This window comes from Eulemur rufifrons, chromosome 4, assembly GCF_041146395.1.
Source record: "Eulemur rufifrons isolate Redbay chromosome 4, OSU_ERuf_1, whole genome shotgun sequence".
In the NCBI taxonomy this organism is placed as follows: domain Eukaryota; kingdom Metazoa; phylum Chordata; class Mammalia; order Primates; family Lemuridae; genus Eulemur; species Eulemur rufifrons.
In genome coordinates, this window is record NC_090986.1 from 82,130,818 (window position 1) to 82,144,504 (window position 13,687).

The window sequence follows — 13,687 nt, forward strand, 5'->3', positions numbered from 1 at the left end:
AAAGGAAATGCAAAATCTTAGAATAATAATCAAGACATTCTTGAAACAAATTTGAAGGATCTACCCTATCCTACCCTATCCAAATGTATTATAGGCCAGGCACGGTGGCTCATACCTGTAATGCTAGCACTCTGAGAGGCCAAGGTGGGAGGATTGCTTGAGGCCAGGTGTTCAAGACCAGCCTAAACATGAGCAAGAGCCCGTCTCACCAAAAAAATAGAAAAATTAGCCGAGCGTGGTCGTTCGTTCCTCCAGTCCCAGCTACTTGGGAAGCTGAGGCAGGAGGATCGCTTGAGCCCAGGAGTTGGAGGTTGCAGTGAGCTATGATGGTGCCACGGCACTCCAGCCCCAGGTGACACAGAAAACCCTGTCTCAAAAAAAAAAAAAAGTATTATAAAGCTGTAGTTAAGTCTGGTATTGTACAAGGATAGGCAAATAGATCAATTAAATATAACAGAGAGTCCAGAAACAAAGCTACATGTATATAATCATCTGGTTCACAACAAAGTCACAGATGTAATTTGGTGGAAAGAGGATGATCTTGTCGATAAATGGTGCTAGGTAAATCGGATAGCCATATGAAAAAGTGAACTTTGACTCCTATTGTCACACCAAACACAAAAATTTGTTTGAGGTTTACCATAGACCTAAATATGAAAAGTAAAATAAAACTTCTGTAAGAAAATGAAAATGTCTTCATGACCTTGGGATAGGCAAGACCCAAAAAATCAGAAATCATTAGAAAAAATTGACAAATTGGCCTTCATTAAAAATTGAGAACTTCTGAAACGTGGAAGTGGCAGCATAGGTTTTGGATCTTCTCTACTCCAATAAAAAGAAAGCAAATAGAAAGTGAAACCAAAAAGCCATGAAAAACATTTTCTACAACTTAGGTATTAAGGTGTCCCCACAAACTGCAAAGTACAAATGAATGAGGACAATTACCAAGGACAAATTCTGCACATTATCAGCCCTCTGCCGGAGAAAGCTGAGAAAAGCAAGGGGTCTTTGATGAGTCTGAGAACAGAATGATGCTAAGGAAGCCAGCAGGAATTCACTGAAAGGTACAGCAGGCCAATCAGAACAGCTGACCTGGAAGGGGCTTTCCTAATCCAGTAACTAATGAGCATAAGGAGCCCTTTAGAAGATTCTATGAAGCACTGAAACTGAACAGTGAAGGGTCCCTTCCAGGACAAGGCCCCACTTAAAGCAATCAAAGTTGAGCAGGTTAGAGACAATTGAGACCAGGCAAAGAGGTTCTGGATAAAAGTGTGAAAGAGGAACAGAGCCAGGTAATCTCAGAAAGCAGAGCGATGTCATTTTTTAACACTGTACAAAAACAGCAAACAAAAGAGCTCTGTGGAGTGCAAGTTTACCTGAACTACACTTCTTAATATTCCAGGAAAACCAAATTCACCTACACAAGGCCAAATCCCCATACAAAATTATTACAAGAAAAAAGAGAATAAGGAACAAAAATCCACAGAGATAATGAAAACACATTGGAAAGACATACTCAGAAAACATCGTAACTTCAAAACAAGGTACATACTACTGCATACTTTCAGATGCAACAAAAATAAGGTGGACTGACGGAGGGGTGGAAGGATATATGTTCGCTAAGTATATAAATGTTAATGGGGGCCAGGTATAATGGCTCACACCTGTAATCCTAGCACTTTGGGAGGCGGAGGTGGGAGAATTCCTTGAGGCCAGGAGTTAGAGACCAGCCTGAGGAAGAGTAAGACCCCAGCTCTACAGAAAACAGAAAAATTAGCCAGGCATGGTAGCACATGCCTGTAGTCCCAGCTACTCAGGAGGGTGAGGCAGGAGGATTGCTAGAGTCCAGGACTTTGAGGTTGCAGTGAGCTGTGATGATGTCACTGCAATCTAGCCCAGGCACAGAGTAAGACCCTGTCTCAAAAAAAAAAAAAAAAAAGGAAAGGAAAGGAAAAAAGAAATGTTAATGGTAGATCGGGATGTTAACTGTAAAATACTTTCAACTGACCAAACTCTAGCCAGGCTCCTCTGAGCCCTTTCTCAACTGGGCTTCAATCTTGGCCTATAAAGTGTTGAACAAGACAGTAACATAGTTTCTGACAGCTGAAGCCCACCTCCCTAGGATGATCCTAGACCCTGCCTGAGAAAACTCAAGGCTGCCAAAAGAGTTTACTGTTTATTGCACCCAATAACTTGAGGATAGGGCCCCTGTTCCCAGCCTCTGCGTGAGGGAAGGAGCCTAACTTTAATAAGTGCCAATTAATAAATCTAGATGAACCAACACATGGACCAACACCCCCACTTCCCACTTTGAAATTTTTCACTTCTTTGACTCTAAGGGGCTCCCCCACACCACTTTCCTATTCCCTCATTCTCCGTTTAAAACAACCAGTTACTTCTGTACAAATCAAAGTTGAGTTCAGTTCTTGCTAGACTTTCTCCTATTGCAATAGCATATTACTGATTAAGATCTGTCCTTATCACTTTAATGTCTAAAAATTTATCTTTGACATAACTTTTCTGAGTGTTTGAAATTTTCATAAGATTGAGAAAAATATAAAAAACATGAAAAAAATGGACAGTTTCCCAATATTTGAAGAATTTTCTGATGAGATCAGTGGTGACATTAAAATGTGATTTTATTTGTTGTTATTATATAATGTGGCTTTATTTGTTCTAATTGTGTAGGTGGTCCCCAACTTATGATGGCTCAATTTAAGATTTTTCAACTGTATAATAGTAGGAAAGCGATATTCCGTAGAAACCATACTTTAAGTACCTGTACAACCATTCTGTTTTTCACATTCTGTATAATAGTCAATAAATTAAATGACATATTCAACACTTTATTAGAAAATATCTTTGCGTGAGATGATTTTGCCCAAGTGCAGGCTAATTTAAGTGTCCTCAGCACGTTTAAGGTAGGCTAGGCTAAGCTATGATGTTTGATATGTTAAGTGTATTAAATGAATTTTTGACTTATGATATCAACTTGCAATGGGTTTATGAGGAAGTAACCCCATCATTAGTCAGTAAAGGAGCATTGAAGTGTCAACATTTTATGAGATCTGCATCACTCAGTGAACCAACATGAGGGAACTTCAAAAAGTTTATGAAAAATGTGAAGAAGTTGTGCATAGATTTCAAAATTTTTTTTACACCATAAACTCATACTAATCTGTTATTACATGTCTGAATAGGATCTAGTTTGAAGCACTAAAAAGAATAAGACATCAGTTTGAAAAGAGCCTCTATCAGAGAGCAACATGATTTCTGCTACAATTGAAACAACAACAAACATCAAATTTATGTTGAAGCTTGGGTGGAAGAATGGTGAAATCATTAATGCTTTATGAAAAGTTTATGGGGACAATGCCTTAAAGAAATCAGCAGTTTACAAATGGATAACTCATTTTAAGAAGGAATGAGACAAGGTTGAAGATGAAGCCTATAGTGGTAGACCATCCACAACAATTTGCAAGGAAAAAATTCATCTTGTTCATTCCCTAATTGAAGAAGACCTACAATTAACAGCAGAAACAATAGGCAACACCATAGACAACATCTCAATTGGTTCAGCTTACACAATTCTGACTGAAAATTTAAAGTTGAGCAAACTTTCCACTCAACGGGTGCCAAAACCATCACCCCCAGATCAGTTGCGGGCAAGAGCAGAGCCGTCAATGGAAATTTTAAACAAGTGGGATTTAAACAAGAAGTATTTCTTTTTTTTTTTGAGACAGAGTCTCACTCTGTTGCCCAGGCTAGAGTGAGTGCTGTGGCGTCAGCCTAGCTCACAGCAACCTCAAACTCCTGAGCTCAAGCGATCCTCCTGTCTCAGCCTCCCAAGTAGCTGGGACTACAGGCATGCGCCACCATGCCCGGCTAATTTTTTCTATATATATTTTTAGCTGTCCATATAATTTCTTTCTATTTTTAGTAGAGGTGGGGTCTCGCTCTTGCTCAGGCTGGTCTCGAACTCCTGAACTCAAACGATCCGCCCACCTCGGCCTCCCAGAGTGCTAGGATTACAGGCATGAGCCACCGCGCCCGGCCAACAAGAAGTATTTCTTTAAAGAATTGGAACAGGCTCCTGAAGACATAGCACAATCAAAGCAACGACTATCCAGGTGTGGGAGTGGTCCAGTCAAAGCAAAAGCAGACCAGTCAAGAGCAAAGGTCATGGCAACAGTTTTTGGGATGCTCAAGGCATTTTGCTTGTTGACTTTCTGGAGGGCCAAAGAAAAATAACTTCTGCTTACTCCGAGAACGTTCTGAGTAAGTTTGCCAAAACTGTAGCAGAAAAATGCCTGAGAAAGCTTCATCAGAGAGTCCTTCTCCACCACAATGCTCCTGCTCATTCCTTTCATTGAACAAGGGCAATTGTGCGCGAGTGTTAATGGGAAGTCATTAGGCATCCGCCTTACAACCTTACAGTCCTGATTTGGCTCCTTCTGACATCTTTTTATTTCCCAATTTTTGCTTTTTTTCCCCCCTGTCCCAACATCATGTGCCAGAATTTCTTCTAATCTTAAAAAATCTTTAAAGGGCACCCACTTTTCTTCAGTTAATAATGTAAGAAAGGCCCCATTGACATAGTTAAATTCTCAGCACCCTCAGTTCTTTAGGGATGGACTAAATGGCTGCATCATTTACAAAAGTGTCTTGATGGACCTTGTGTTGACAAATAAAGTTTATATTTGTTATTTTTGTCTTTTGATTCCATGAATGTTTTGAAGTCCTCACATATTTTCAAATGTTACAAAATCACGCAAGAGTAAAAGATCCACGCACAGTGCAAAATAAACCAATGGATTTTAATGTAATCGAGTATGAAGTTTATTGGTATGGTTTCAGATTCCATTTGCAACTAATATTTCAGAAACTGCTACTTGTTGTGTTTTTTTTTTTTTTTTTAAGACAGAGTCTCACTTTGTTGCCCAGGCTAGAGTGAGTGCCGTGGCGTCAGCTTAGCTCACAGCAACCTCAGACTCCTCGGCTTAAGCAATCCTACTGCCTCAGCCTCCCGAGTAGCTGGGACTACAGGCATGCGCCACTATGCCCGGCTAATTTTTCTATATATATTTTTAGTTGTCCATATAATTTCTTTCTATTTTTAGTAGAGATGGGGTCTAGCACTTGCTCAGGCTGGTCTCGCACTCCTGACCTTGAGCAATCCACCCGCCTCGGCCTCCCAGAGTGCTAGGATTACAGGCGTGAGCCACCGCACCCGGCCCTGGTTTTGTTTTTGAGACAGAGTCTCACTCTGTTGCCCCGGCTAGAGTGCTGTGGCGTCAGTCTAGCTCACAGCAACCTCAAACTCCTGGGCTTAAGCAATCCTTCTGCCTCAGGCTCCCGAGTAGCTGGGACTACAGGCATGTGCCAACATGCCCAGCTGATTTTTTTTTTTTTCTATATTTTTAGCTGTCCAGATCATTTCTTTCTATTTTTAGTAGAGACGGGGGTTTTGCTCTTGCTCAGGCTGGTCTAGAACTCCTGACCTCGAGCTATCTTCCCGCCTAGGCCTTCCAGAGTGCTAGGCTTACAAGCGTGAGCCACCATGCCCGGCCCAATTTATTCCTTTTTATTGTCCAGTAGTATTGTATTATATGGATATGCCACTGCTTATTTATTCACCAGTGGAAGAGCATTTGAGTTGTTACTGGTTTTTGTTGATTACAAATTAAGCCCCCGTAAACATTTGCATAAGGTTTTTGTGTGAATACACGTTTTCATTTCACTTGGATAAATACTTAGGAATGGGATTGCTATCGTAAATTAGGCAAACGTTGACTTTATAAGTAACTGCTGAACTGTTTAAGCAGAATGATTGTGAGTTCATTTCCTTAACACTCATTGAGGAGTTACCATGTGCTAGGAACCCAACGGGACAGAATGGAATATTTGTGACAACACATTTATTTGATAGAATTAGACTGTTTAATTAGGCATTATAATAAAAACCTTGGCCTTGAAACATAAATAAAAGTGTTTTTAAGTTACTGGGAAATAGCTTGTTATCGAATGCAACGTAGATGCATGTTGCCGGGCGCGGTGGCTCACGCGCCCCTGGGAGACTGAGGCAGGAGGATTGCTTCAGCCCAGGAGTTTGAGGTTGCTGTGAGCTAGGTGACGCCACGGCACTCTAGCCCCGGCAACAGGGTGAGACTCTGTGTCAAAAAAGAAAAAAGAAAAGATGCATGTTTTTAATTTCCCATCGTCATTGAAAATTGAGCTTGATACTTAAAAAGGGTAAGGATGTTCCCCAAATCATTGTATTTTTACACAATTCTGCACACATCATATAATTTGTCCCAAGAGTATATGCAACAGACACATTTTAGGAGGATGGGAAAGGGTATTTCTCCCTCCCAATGAGTGGCCAGGCCAGTAGTTGGCGTCCAACGTTATGCGCATGAGCAACGCGTTCCGTTGGCGCCAGGAATGCGCAGGCGCGTCGCTCCTGCGCCGGCCTTTGCGGGTGGGCGGGGCCTACATCGGCGTCTCTTCTTCCAACTGCAGCCTGTGGCAGCGCCATTTTGAACGTCCGGCTGCCGCGGGCGAGAGTTGGAGGCGGCAGGGCTGCTGGCTCGCTTATCTTGCCGTCTGCGACTTTTCTTATTTCGTTTCTAAAGATACACGTAGAGACGTATACGTTGATACAGACCGACCCGTATCCGGTATCCGAGGCGAACTCCCTAAAATGATGTTAAGAGGAAACCTGAAGCAAGTGCGCATTGAGAAGAACCCGGCCCGCCTTCGCGCCCTCGAGTCCGGGGCGGGCGAGAGCGAGCCGGCGGCTGCGGCGGCCATGGCGCTCGCGCTGGCGGGGGATCAGGCGCAGCCCGCCCCCGCGCCCCCGGAGGACCACCCGGACGAGGAGATGGGGTTCACCATCGACATCAAGAGTTTCCTCAAGCCGGGCGAGAAGACGTACACGCAGCGCTGCCGCCTCTTCGTGGGAAACCTGCCCACCGACATCACCGAGGAGGACTTCAAGAGGCTCTTCGAGCGCTATGGTGAGCCCAGCGAGGTCTTCATCAACCGGGACCGTGGCTTCGGCTTCATCCGCTTGGTGAGTCTCGGGTCGCCCGCGCGAGGGAACAAAGGAGCCGTCGGGGTGGCCGCGGGGGCGCGGGGCCGGGGCCCGGGCCCTCTACTGCTGCGGCCTGTGACAGCCGCGGCGTCCCTGGCTCTCCGTTCCTCAGGTGCGGGGTCGGCCGCTTTCCCGGCTCGGCGCCTTAGCGTTCGATTTCGAGTGCGCGGGCCGGGGCTTCCTGCGCTCCGGGTTGCGTTGCGGTGACAGCAGGCCTGCTGCCGCGCGCTCCTCTGCCCTGCCCTTATGGTTAGAGCTGCCTCGTTCCCTTGTGCTCCGGTTGCCCACTGCGGTCGTGGGGAGGGACGGCAGCGTTTCAGGGTGAGAATTCTTCGAGGCAAAATTGTGTTGTAAAGGAAACAAATTGGGTATGAATTTGGAACAGAAGCTACTGGACGTGAAGGACTAAATAACAGACTTGCGTCTTAAATAATTATTCAGATCATCTCCTTGGTCTCAACCAGGCTTGCATGCGTTTAACGCTAAACCACTTCTCACCTCGGCGTAGCCCGCTGTTTACCTTAAATAAATTGCCAAGGTGCCCAAACTCTGTACTGGAGGAACACTATTTCAGTCTGCAGGATGGGACGGTGTTGAATTAAGTATCTAATGTTTTGCCGCCCAGCATTCTGGAGGTTTCCACTTTTTTTGGATGATATTACTTTATATATTACTTAAATATCCTAATATTAGAATAATATGTATTTTACTCCGACTTAATCTAAATTTTGAAGTTTTCCAATACTTATTCAAAATTCCATCTCCTTTATATTTTTTAAAAATTTGAACAGTGAAGAGTTTACCCTTACAGGATGAAATATCTACTTTTATTAGATTTTCCTGTGTGCTTTGTAGTGAATTCATCAGTGTCATTTGTACAGCATTATTGTCACATATGTAGAAGCTGGATTTTTTTTCAAAGTATCTTTTTTAGTGGAAGACATTTTTATGCAGTAAGTGATTTTTTTTTTTTTTTTTTTGGTTGTCTTTTTAGTTTAGACCCGCAAATCTGATACTCATTGCAGTTTGTGAAAGCTTTCTTATTGGAACTTTCAAAATCGAGTTCTTTGTGTGGACAATGCAAAATCTTAATGTGTAGAGAAAACTGATTGTAATTAAATGATACTGTATTTTTTAGTTTTTACAGATAATACAAAAGAGAAAAGTAAATAAAAAGGAAAGGAGATTTGTCTGGCAATGGAGAGGAGGGATGTTTTGTTAAGATATAAATATCAGAAACATGGAGAGTTTAGAGAATTCTTTCAATGGTAGTTTCTGGTAATTGGCACTTGGTCTCAAAAAGTAGTATGTGTTTGTTTTAATATAAGTAGGAGATTTTAAAACAGTATTGTTTTGAATATTTAACAGCTGGTAACTTGTTCATCGAGCATTTAATCGGTTAAGTGATGACTTTTAACAGGAAAATAGGGTTGGGACTTTTTACTTTTGTTTAAAATGATCTTTGAATAGTTAATAAAAACCTTGTTATACCAAAGTTAAAAGATACAAAACCAAAGTGATCCTATCAGCCATTTCCTAAAAGTATCCAGTTTTCCCTAGAAGCAAACCACTGTTGTAAATTTTTTGTGTTACTATTATCTTTAAAAAATGGTTTTTCTTCTTAAAAAGGAATCCAGAACCCTGGCTGAAATTGCAAAAGCAGAGCTGGATGGCACCATTTTGAAGAGCAGACCTCTCCGAATTCGTTTTGCTACACATGGAGCAGCTCTAACTGTAAAGAACCTTTCTCCAGTTGTTTCCAATGAGCTTCTAGAGCAAGCATTTTCCCAATTTGGCCCAGTAGAGAAAGCTGTTGTGGTTGTGGATGATCGTGGTAGAGCTACAGGAAAAGGTTTCGTAGAATTTGCAGCAAAACCTCCTGCTCGAAAGGCTCTTGAAAGATGTGGTGATGGGGCGTTCCTGCTAACAACGTAAGTTTTAAATATCTTGTCCTTCTTCTATCCAGTTACATGTGGGCTTCTCTCTGTTTTGGAATTCTGTGTTTGTTTGCAGTTCATACTGGCATATGGTAAGTAGGTGTTGAGTAATATTCAGTGAATATAAATAAGGAATTTTTCTGTGCTGGTAGGAATCAGAAGTTATATACTTTCTTCAAACATCAATGTACTGATACATAGTTGAATCTCTGGAATGTTTTGTATTGTGTTTTGTATTTCATTTAGCTTACTGAATATCTGTATGCAAAGCAAAATCTTATTAACTTAAAGTAACTGTTTAAGAAATTTTAATCAACTTTATTGAGGCATAATTTACATATATCAGAAAGCATCTTGGAGTCGGGCATGGTGGCTCACGCGTGGAATCCTAGCACTCTGGGAGGCTGAGGAGAGAGGATTGTTTGAGGTCAGGAGTTTGAGACCAGCCTGAGCAAGAGCAAGACCCTCATCTGTACAAAAAATAGAAAAATTAGCCCTGCACGGTGGCACACGCCTGTAGTCCCAGCTACTTGGGAGGCTGAGGCAGGAGGATCGCTTGAGCCCAGGAGTGAGCTATGTTGATTTCACTGCAGTCTAGCCTGGGCAACAACTCTTACCTCAAAAAAAAGCATCTTGTTTTAAATGGAGAGCTAAGTGAGTTTTAACAAGCGTAGGTACTCATGTAACTCACCACCCATAATCAAAATAGAGAACGTTTCCATCATCCCGAAAAAGTTATCTTGTGCCCTTTTGTGATTATTCCCCATCCTTTATCCTTGCCCTGGACAGCTATTAATATTTCTGTTTCTGTAGATAAGTTTGTCTTTTCTAATATTAAATGAAATCATATAGTATGTACTCTTCCATGTCTAGCTTCTCTTGTTTAGCATAATGTTGATGAGATTCCATTCATGTCATGGTGTATTCAGTATTTTGTTGCTCTTTATGGCTAACTCATATTCCATTGTATGAACATAACTATAGTTTGTCCAGTGACATGTGGGTGGAAGTTTGAGTTGTGTCCAGCTATTGGCCATTGTGAATAAAGCTACTGTGAACGTTTGTCTACAAGGCTGCTTGTCAACATTATGCTTTCAAGTGACTTGGGTAAATATTTAGAGGTAAATTGCTCCATGTTCAACTTTATAAGAAACTGCCAAAGTGTTTTCCAAAGTGGTTGTATCACTTAACATTCCCACCAGCAATGAAAGAAGCTTCTGGTTGCTCCATAAAATAATAGTGTTGGTGCTTTTAGTCTGTTAGCTACTATAGTTAGTGTAGGGGAATCTCATTGCTGTTTAAATTTTATTTTCCTGATGACTAATGATGGGCATATTTTCATCTGCTTTTTGGCCAATTATGTATCTTTTGTGAAGTGTCTGAAGTTTTTTGCCTAGTTAATTGGTGGTTTGTTTTCTTACTGACTTGTTAAATCTAGGTACATGTCTGTATTATGAATATTTCTCCTAGTCTGTGGCTTGGTTTTTAATTCTAATCACAGTGACCTTCAAAGAGCAGAGGCTTTTATATTTTGTGAAGTCCAGTTGTGATCATTTTTTTCTTTTATGGTTTGTGCTTTATATGCCCTATGTGTCCTTTGCCTATCCTAAGGTTGCAAAGCCTCGTGTTTTCTTTAAAAATTTTATAGCTTTTATATTTATACCTATCATATATTTTGATTATGATGTGAGTTAAGAATTCTTTTTTCTTCATGTAGATCTCCAGTTGTTTCAGCACTATTAATTGAAAAGATTATGACTTCTCCCTTTGTTACCTTTGTACCTTTATCATAAATTTGGGGGAAAAAATCTGCACTCGTTTCATTAATTGGTATGTCTGTTCCCAAACTGCACTTCCTTAATTACCTGATTTATCATAAGTTTTGAAATCAACTGTTTTCAAAATGTTTTTCGTTATTTAGATTCTTTGTATTTCCTTATCGTGTGGTGCTGTCAGTTATTGGTTGAGATCATTCAAATATTTTAGTGTTTAGGGAATTGGAATAAAAAAATTGTTTCCTGGCCCCATGGAGCTTAGTTTGGTGATTTGTAAAAACTTTTTCAATTTGTTTTTAACTGTTAAGCATTCATGCTAAAACTGAAACTCAAGTTACATCTGCTATTTTACAACATAGCCAACTTGTTCGTTTGTCAGAGACTTTGGTCTTGTTCCTTGTGCTTAGAGAATGCTCTCTCTTCAGATTGTTGCAAGTTTTTTCCATTTTATTCACACTTTTTTAAAAATGTTATCTTCTCAAAAAGTTGACCATTGTATCTTAAAATAGCCATCCTCTCTGCACTGTCACTGATGACTTACTCCCTAATTTATTTTTCTTCCTAGCACTTACTGTTTTAATTTATATGTCTTTCTTTGCAAGTAGAATGTATGCTCCACGAGGTCAGGGACTTATCTTGTTCAATAGTATAATTTCAGCACCTGTATTCTAATTATCCCTTGCCACACTGTAAGCTTGTGATAACTGTTTCATGAAGAAACTAAACCAATAGGCAAGGCATGTGATTATTTATGTGATTATTTTTTTTCCATTGAAAGCTTTGATTAATTGGTGTCTTTTATTTTATTGGTTTTTTTTTTTTTTTTTTTTAGGGTTAATTGGTGTTTTTTAAAGTCATAGCCAGGCTTGGTAAATATTTAACTATTTCTTATAGGTGGCTTTTAAATAATTTAAAGACAGTTTTGAGGGAATGCACAAATCATTTTCTCTTGGATTTCTGCAGCAACTCTGGTTATTATTTGTTCCATTTTTCAGATGAGAAAATTGCCTCAGAGATGTTATTTGCTTACAGTTGTACAGCTATTAAGTTGTAGGAAGTTGCATTAGTTGTAATAGTTTAATCTGATGCCACATTCCTTGCTTTTTATGTTGTGTTCTCAGTGGAATGGTTTACTTGCCAATAGACTCTCCTTGCTCAGGAACTTTGTTGCTTGTTAGATAAACTTGCTCATGGAATTCAGGATGCTCTTTTCCCTGCTGTTGTGTGTAGTCATCCCAGCTGATATGTCACCTCATGGAGAGAATTTCCCTGATGGCCTTATCTCAAATGGGTTCCCTCTGTTGTTCTCTGTGACAGCATTCTGTTTTTTTCCTTCCTAGCTCTTAAACTGTCTACTTTATTGTTTACTCATGTATTTTTTGTTTCTCTGAAGACATTAGGAACGTTTTTTTTTATTTACCTTTGTATCATTGGCCCCAAGTACAGTCTTGGTACAATTTAGGCAATCAAATATTTATTCACTGACTGAATCTCAGATATCTAAATAAATGATAAGTGACTTACAGGAGTAGTACCATAGGGGTTTAGTTTCTAAATGTAAATATCTTGTATAATCAAAATTTCTCTTGAAAATACAGTTGACCCTTGAACCAACACTGGCTTGAACTGCAAGGGTTTACTTTTAACAGTTTTTTCAGTGAAAGTTATACCGAGTGTGCCTGCCTCCTCTTCTACCTTCCCTTCTGCTTCCCTGCCTTTTCTGGCTCTGTCACCCCTGAGACAGGAAGACCAACTTCTCCTTTTCTTCATCCTCCTCAGCCTACTCAACGTGAAGATGATGAAGATGAAGACCTTTCTGTTGACCTACTTCCATTTAATGAATAATAAATATATTTTTTCTTTCTTAATATTTTATTAATAACATTTTCTTTTCTCTAGCTTACTTTATTGTAAGAATACAGTATAAAATACATATAACAAAATATGTCCCAGTCAGCTGTTTGTTGCTGGTAAGGCTCCTGGTCAACAGTAGGCTGTTAGTAGTTAAATTTTGGGGGAGTCAAAAGTAATAAGTGGATTTTTGACTGTTCAGGTTGGTGCCCCTAACCTCTGTGTTGTTCAAAGGTCAACTGTTAAGTTGCTGTAAAGTGCTGTATGCTATACATGGTTTTGAGTAGATAGCATTATACAGTATGCATAATGAACATAATATGCAAAAGTATGTGTAAATTACATTTTTATGCTATTTTGACATTAGAAAAGAGGCAGACAAATGGGGAAGAAAAGGAAAATTGAACTTTCACCTATGACGATAATGCTATACCTACATCTTTAAACATTAGAATCACACTTAGAGCATTAGAAATGCTCACACTCTAGAGCTATGTAGAAATTGGGTAGGCATAATGATAAACATTCACATAGTGAAATTATTTTCTTACCAGCTGCAGGTGCTTTTTTTTTCTTTTAAAGATCATTGCAGGTTAAATTAAATGAAGAGATAGTGATCTGTTTTTTTACCATTTTCCAACTGGTATTCTAAAAATGGTGGGGTTGCTGCCACAAAAGCAGAAAAATATATGTTTCAGTTTCATTTAGGGAAGTAAATTTTCCCTTTAAAACAACCCTTTAAATTAACTTACATAGTATATTTTAATATAGAATAGCGTAAAGCCTGTATATGTCTGGCAAGGGACCACTTGGCCATCATACAGTTTTCATGCTGGTTTTAGTATTAATCTAATACTATTAAGTGTTCCAACATGGCAGCCACCACCATCCAGGGGATTATCATCCTGGCCAAGCTCTCCATGGTTGCTGTGCAGCAAGGCTACTAGAGGAATCAGCAAACTCTGTACCAGAGTGGCTCTGTGGTGGTGTGCCTCATTCCCTGGCGAAGTTGCCCAGGTGGCAGTGTA

At 40.1% G+C, this 13,687-nt stretch overlaps 1 protein-coding gene across 5 annotated transcripts in view; it reads left to right on the plus strand.

The window, feature by feature from the left end:
• Window positions 1-6,533: 6,533 nt before the first annotated feature.
• PSPC1 (paraspeckle component 1) overlaps window positions 6,534-13,687 on the plus strand; it is an 85,600-nt gene continuing 78,446 nt past the window's right edge. For all 5 annotated transcript variants that reach the window (XR_011233476.1, XR_011233477.1, XM_069467465.1 and 2 more), the window contains exons 1-2: window positions 6,534-7,075; window positions 8,726-9,027. Coding sequence is in view for 3 of the 5 variants with exons in the window: in XM_069467465.1 (XP_069323566.1) it covers window positions 6,704-7,075; window positions 8,726-9,027 (674 nt within the window). In the remaining 2 variants the exon portion in view is untranslated. The remainder of the gene's footprint in view (window positions 7,076-8,725; window positions 9,028-13,687) is intronic.